General features: G+C 42.2%; 1 protein-coding gene across 1 annotated transcript in view; it reads left to right on the top strand.

Moving 5' to 3' along the window:
- The window catches only part of TPP2 (tripeptidyl peptidase 2), a 55553-nt gene that overhangs the window by 6929 nt on the left and 41297 nt on the right, over positions 1-7327 (top strand). The window contains exons 5-7 of the mRNA XM_032442690.1: positions 6167-6362; positions 6752-6847; positions 7215-7319. Coding sequence (XP_032298581.1) covers positions 6167-6362; positions 6752-6847; positions 7215-7319 — 397 coding nt within the window. The remainder of the gene's footprint in view (positions 1-6166; positions 6363-6751; positions 6848-7214; positions 7320-7327) is intronic.

Genomic DNA, 7327 nt, shown 5'->3' with positions numbered 1-7327 from the left:
CATGCATGGAATGCACTGCCCAGGAGGTGGTGGAGTCACCGGACCATGGGATGTTCAAAAAACGTTTTGGATGTTGTGGTTGAGGGATATGATTTAGCTGCGAAAGTATTGGTAATGGTTTGGACTAGTGATCTTCCCTAGGTCTTTCCAACCTTTTGATAATTCTGTGAATCTTCTTGCACGAAGATGATCAGGGGGCTGGAGCAACCTTCCAACCTATGAGGACAGGCTGAGGAGTTGGGTTTGTATCAGCCGGAGAAGAGAATTGCGGGGTGACCTCATTGCAGCCTCAATACCTGAAGGACCTACAGCTTCAGGGGAGGAGGTAAAACTCTCTTGAAAAGGGCTGACAATAGGCAGGGACTAGGGAAATGGTTTTAAGTTAAAAGAGGGAAGATTTAGGTTGGAATGTGTTAGGGGAATTCTTCACTAGGAGGTGGTAGGCCCTGGAAACAAAGGCTGCCCAGGGAGGCTTTGTGGATGCCCCGTCCTTGGAGGTGTTCAAGACCAGGTTGGATGGGGCCCTGGGCAACCTGATCTAGTAAAGGTGTATGTTTGGTGGCCCTAGTAGGCAGGGGGGTTGGAACTACATGATCCTTGAGATCCTTTCCAACCCGGGTCATTCTGTGATTCTGCCCTGAGAAGCTGTGGTGCCTCATCCCTGCGGTCACTCAAGGCCAGGTTGGATGGGCACAGGGCAGCCTGTGCTGGCTCAGGGCAGCCCTGCCACAACATGAGTTGGGGCTGAATAAGCTTTAAGGCTCCTCTTACCCTAAGTTATTCTATCAAAAGGCAGTTATGTAGACAGGAATATAAAGGGGATGTGCGTAGTTCTGAAGTTTTACATGTGGAAGCAAAACACTCAAATTTCTATATGCTGTAAACAAGAATTGGTGAACCAAAAAGAGCATGAATTTATGGGCAGTAGGGGAAGCTTTGCTTTGGTGTAAATTTCAAGCCAGTTGATATGGTCAGTACTAAGATAATGGGGATTTAAAATCCACAACAGCCTGAGATTACTTGTTTTTGTTGTATGGAAGGTGAAATTTCAAGTCTGGGAAATTATAAAGGAGGCATGGGCCACACACAGAATGTAGCATAGCTTTGTAATCATTGCTTTGGAAAGAGGATGTCTTCTCTCTTAGTGAAGTGGGCAGTTTGTGTCTTGCCTCTCCAGAGTAAGATTGTCTTGCAGATAAACAACGTATGGTCTGGAAGAGTAGCTGTACTGTGACATGCAGTTCCCAGTCTTGAGATGCCAGCCTTCCTGCTACTTTCTTTACTCACAGAATCACAGAATTGTAGGGGTTGGAAGGGACCTCTAGAGATCATCGTGTCCAACCCCCCTGCCAAAGCAGGTTCCCTACACCACGTAAAACACTCCTGCTTTTTCTTGCTGTCAGACTTACTGTCAGTTCTCAGCCTGGCGCAAATTGAATCTCTTGTTTAAAGTGCAAAGAGGGCAGTATGTGCTGAAAGGCTAATAAACATTACAGCTTTTAGTTGTGGTTAGTATCAGTACTGTTGAAAGGCCAAAGTGAGCTGTCCTGTTTTGAATATAGTGGGAGATCTTAGTCACATTAAAGAAGTTTATGTTTTGTTGCTCCCCGGTGTCTAATTTATTTGGGTGGATTTACTTTTGTTTGTTATTTTATGCTTTGATTTTTGAACACTGATGCCATAAACATATGACACGCAGTCGTTTGCTGGGGAGCAGTATAACAAGGAAATACCTTCATGTTTATATTCTTACCTGAACACTTGTTGCTATAAAGACAACAGTTACTGGGCTTAACAGAACTTAAGCCAGTAGCTTTTTTTCTGCCTGTTTGCTTTCTTTTTTGGGATAAAGCATTTACCCTTGTACAGATTTTCCTTTCTTTTCCAGACCTTTGGCAGCCAATGCTCTGTAGGGAACTCTTTTCACCTAGCATTCCATTGCTTTACACTTCACCTGGTGCTTCCAGCTCACAGTTCAGTTTGTCTGCTTTTTTTGTGCTGGTTTCTTCCCTTCTCAGCCCTCTTGGTACATTACATTACATTACACTATATCCTGTTGTTATTTGTCAAATCCTGATGAACTTTTGAGAGTCCCCATGAATTTAATGGGGTGTTGTGGCTGTATATGTGTATTGTCTTTGATCATCCCTACACTGTAATTTCCCCATTACTACGAAGTAAAGTTGTATGATATGGCAAAGACACAGTCAAATACACCTGTCTTTACCATTTAATTGACATAGTGGTTCTAGGCTCCCCAGGGAGGTGGTTGAATCGCCATCCCTGGTTGTGTTTGGATGTGGTGCTCAGAGATATGGTTTAGCAGAGGGTTTTTAGAGTTAGGGTACTATGGTTAGGCTGTGGTTGGACTTGGTGATCTTCAAGGTCTTTTCCAACCTGGATGATTCTATGATTCTCTGCTACTACTATATGTATCAGCTGCCAGGATTATGCAGATATATTGAGCACTTCAAAAAGAACCTACTTTGAGTTTTGTAAAGTCAGAGTTAACATGAAAGCATGTTTATGAAGCTTCAATAAATATGTATAAACAATAATATAATTCTACTGTAAGCTAATTTTTCAAACAACTGTAAGAAATAAATAAGTAGAATTATGTTGTGGGTTTTTTTTTTCTTGTAAATAAAACATAATGTCACAGTGTTTAGATGTTGTATTAAGGGATGTGGTTTAGTGGGGAAATATTGATGGTAGGTGTGGTTGGACTAGGTAATTTTGGAGGTCTTTTGCAACCTTAGTGATTCTATAGTAAGGAAGTACTTGTCCAAAAGAGTGTTGAGACAGTGGCACAGGCTGCCTGTGGACATCACAGAATCACAGAACTGTAGGGGTTGGAAGGGACCTTAGAGATCATCAAGTCCAACCCCCCTCCCAAAGCAGGCTCCTTACACCACGTCACACAGGTAGGCGTCCAGGCGGGTCTTGAATATCTCCAGAGAAGGAGACTCCACCACCTCCCTGGGCAGCCTGTTCCAGTGCTCCGTCACCCTCAATGTAAAGAAGTTCTTCTGCACATTTGTGTGGAACTTCTTATGCTGTAGTTTCATCCCATTACCCCTAGTCCTGTCCCCACGCACTAGACGTGGTGGAGTCACCATCCCTGGAGGTGTTCATGGAATGTGTAGATATGGTATTAAGGGATATGGCCATGGCAGGCAGTAATGGTAGGGCTAAACGGTCTTAGAAGTCTTTTCCAACCTTAATGATTCTGTAAAATACTTTTTACTGTATAGAAATTCTCTACTTTTTAATTTTAGTGCAGATGCCTCCTGTCTGTAGTAAATTAAGTAGTTCCAGACCTTCTGATCAAACAAGGAGATTAAACAAGGTCGCTTCGTTTTGTTTTTCTTAGAACTGCAGGACTTGAGAAGGTAAAAACAAGCTGAAATCTGAGTTTCACTGTAGCATTACTACTGTTGGGCAGCAGTCCAAACAGTTTGTGTCAGCAGCAGAAGCCATATCGGTTACTTGCACTGAATGGCGGACTCTGACTGGATCTCTGCCACTAGGAATTGAACCTTGGACCTTTTCAGCTGAAATGCTGAGTTTCTTTTGTCTGACTGTAGGACTCTGAATTGTTGGTTCTTATTGTGCGTACAAATTCACGTGTGAGTGTAGACCTACTATTCAGCTAAAAGGCAAAGAGCTGTGTAGTGCAGGAGTTGCACAACGCCTTTCTGGACTGTCTGGGGAGTGACTTTAAAAACGACGTGAGCTCACCATAGCATAAATTGGTGTTTGGGCCACCTGTTGCTGTGTAACTTGTTTACTTCCAACACGTTGCATTGGATTATGTTCTCCTTCTTGTTTTCTTGTGCTTTGATCCGTGAATAACTTAGATTACCACGTGCTTCCAACTGAAGCGTCTGGTTTGGATGGTCTCAGGTTTGGCTTCCACTTGCTTTATGATTGGTGTAACTACTGATTTCTTTGCCAGTGGAGTCTGGCATCTGAAAGAATTAATTATGAGCATAAGGAAATTGTATTGTGTGAATGCTTTGGAGCTCTGTTTCTCACATAAGTTTCTACTGCTGCTTAAGTGTTTCAGAAGGTGTGTTACCAGGTTAAAATCATAGAATCATTTGAGTCCGAAGGGACCTTTAAAGGTCACAGAATTGTAGGGGTTGGAAGGGACCTCTAGAAATCATGGAGTCCAACCCCCCTGCCAAAGCAGGCTCCCTACACCATGTCACACAGGTAGGCGTCCAGGCGGGTCTTGAATATCTCCAGAGAAGGAGACTCCACCACCTCCCTGGGCAGCCTGTTCCAGTGCTCCGTCACCCTCACTGTAAAGAAGTTCTTCCGCACATTCGTGCGGAACTTCCTATGCTGTACTTTCATCCCATTACCCCTAGTCCTGTCCCCACGCACTACTGAAAAGAGACCAGCCTTGCCACTATGGCCCCCACACCTCAGGTATTTATAAACCTGGATCAAATCCCCTCATTTCATTTAGTTCCCTTGCGATGAACAGGGACGTCCAGTCTAATGTTGAGTGTCTATGGGGGCAGAATATTCACCACCTCTCTGGACAACCTATTTTAGTGTCTCATGACCCTTATTGTAAAGAACTTCTTCTTTATATCCAATCAAAATCTTTCATCTTTTGTTTGATGCAGTTTCTCCTTGTCCTGTCACAATAGACCCTCCTAAATTGTCTGTCTTCTTCTTTCTTGTATAGCCCTCTTTTAGATATTGAAAGGCTGCTCTCAGGTCTCCCACAAGCTGCCATTTCTCCAGACTGAACAGCCCACAACTCTTTCAGCCCATTCTTAAAGGGGAGATGCTCCATCCCTTGGGTCATTTTTGTGGCTCTCTTCTGGACGCACTCTAACAGGCCCATGACTGTCCTGTACTGAGGATACCACATCTGGGCATTGCACTCTAGGTGAGGTCTCAGTAGTGCAGAGTAGATGGGTAGGATCACCTCCCTCAACCTACTGACCATACCACAATACATTTAGTTTTCTGAGCTGTGAGAGCACATGGCTGGCTCATGTTCAGCTTATTGTTCTCCAGTACCCCCCAAGTCCTGTTCAGCAGGACTGTGCTTTATTCTTTCATTCCCCAGCTTGTATTGGAAGAGAGGGTTGCTGTAATGCAGGTGCAAGGTCTTACACTTGGGTCTCTTGAACTTCATAAGGTTCTCTCTGGCCTGCTGTGGAAGCCTGTCTAGGTCCTTCTGGATGACATCCCATCTCTCAAGTCTGTCAGCTGCACCCCACATCACGGTATCATCTGCAAACTTGCCAAGGGTGCACTTGCCCCACTATGGATGACATTGATGAAGATATTAAAGAATATCGGTCCCAGTACTGGCTCTTGGAGGACTATTATAACAGTTTTCTTAACACTTTTCTATGAACAGATTAACATAGAATAGAACCATAGAATCACCAAGGTTGGAAAAGACCTAAAAGATCACCCAGTCCAACCGTTCACCTGTTACCAATAGCTCCCACTAAACCATGTCCCTCAACACAACATCCAGTCGTTCCTTGAACACCCCCAGGGTCAGTGACTCCAGCCCCTCCCTGGACAGTCCTTTCCAGTGCCTGACCACCTTTCTGAGAAGTAAACAGTGTTGGTTTACGAAACGGGAGCTCTTACTTAATTAGACACTTCAAAAACAGTATTTATTACATTCTGGAATATAGGAATCAGTGTCCTGCTTATACTTACTACTTTTTTTTTACTTAACCATTTAAACCTGCTTTTACTGGGGGGACTGGGAGATGGCTCCTACCGCTTCAGGTTTATTAAAACATGACTTAGAATCCCTGTAGCAGAAAGATAATTGGTGATAGTAATTTGTGTTCCTGCTAGATTTGTGCTCAGTTAAGACTCAAGCTTGTAACTGCATGTAGTTCAACACCTTTCACCTTTCTAGATCTGTGCTGTAGTTACTGCAGGATGTGGCTGGAACAGTAGGATGAAAGCAGTGTTGCCAGTCATTGAAATATAAGCATTTCATTTTGCAAATAGTAGTTCTGTGAAATTAGGGAATACTTAGAAGCCAGGAAGTTAGATGTGGTGTCCTTGGCTCACAGAAAGTTAAACTGATTTGAAGGTATTTTTCTGTCTTCCAGTTAAAGCTCAACAAAGTTACTTGATTTTTATTAATATTTATATATTTATTAATTAGCAAAAGTGAAAAATGGTTATGGACTATTCAGCTGCATTTTAATTTCCTTCTATGGTTATGTTTTCAGATTACAACTGATGGGAAGCCCAAGATAATTGATATAATTGATACAACTGGCAGTGGTGATGTAACTACATGTACTGTTGTAGAAGCTAAAGATGGAGAAATCATGGGTCTCTCTGGAAGAACTTTAAAGGTGAGAATTTGTATGGTGGAACAGCGGGATCCCTGGGCAGCTACCAGCTCTCTTTTCTTGTTGTTATTAAGAGTCATGAATTTATTCTACTGAGGGTGTAAATTACAGTAAGATAAGAAGCTAAATATTCAGATACTTGTCCTTATCCTACTAACTCTCCATAACAGGACATTTGTCTTCATTGATAGTACTGTCATTTCCATAGACCTTTACCAGAAAAGTTGCTTACTGGGGCTGTGTTAGTTAAAGTACAGATACTGTGTTTATCTGCGTTGTCACATACTGATTTGTAATATCTTCAAAAGACTGTTCTGCTTAACTCCTTTGCTCCATGTTGAATTTTGTTTGTTGCTGTTGATTAACCTATTCCTGAATTTACTTTTTTGTAGATTCCAGCAAACTGGGTAAATCCTTCTGGCAAATATCATATTGGGATAAAAAATGGCTATGACATATATCCTAAAGCTCTCAAGGAGAGGATTCAGGTGAGAAATCACATTTTTGCTTCTGATATATATTGATATTTCATTATTTTAGTGTAGAGGTTTTTCTAGAGAAATATGGTATGTGCTTTACTAACATAAATAGGCTGTTAGCCATAAGGTTGATTTTTTTGCTTAATTCTGACACAATTAGTTTCTCCTGTGAATTTTCGAAGTCACAGCAGATGGTCAAATGGTCCTCCTTACACAAGTTCCTTGAGTAAAAAAGTCTAGTATTGCTGGTATCTGTTTAATTTTCCAGTGTAGCCGCTGTTTATTTGTAGTATTGTATTGAATGTCTTAGCCATTGTGTCTGAAATCATAACTTGCCAATGAAATATGTACTGAAGAACTGAGTTTTATTTTATAGAAAGAGCGCAAGGAGAAGCTCTGGGATCCTCTTCACAGACTGGCTCTAGCAGAAGCCTGTAGGAAACAAGAAGAATTTGATGCTGCTCATAGCTCTCCTTCCCAAGTTAGTAT

Source organism: Coturnix japonica, chromosome 1 (assembly GCF_001577835.2).
Source record: "Coturnix japonica isolate 7356 chromosome 1, Coturnix japonica 2.1, whole genome shotgun sequence".
Classification (NCBI taxonomy): Eukaryota; Metazoa; Chordata; class Aves; order Galliformes; family Phasianidae; genus Coturnix; species Coturnix japonica.
This window is presented reverse-complemented; position numbering and strand designations above follow the sequence as displayed.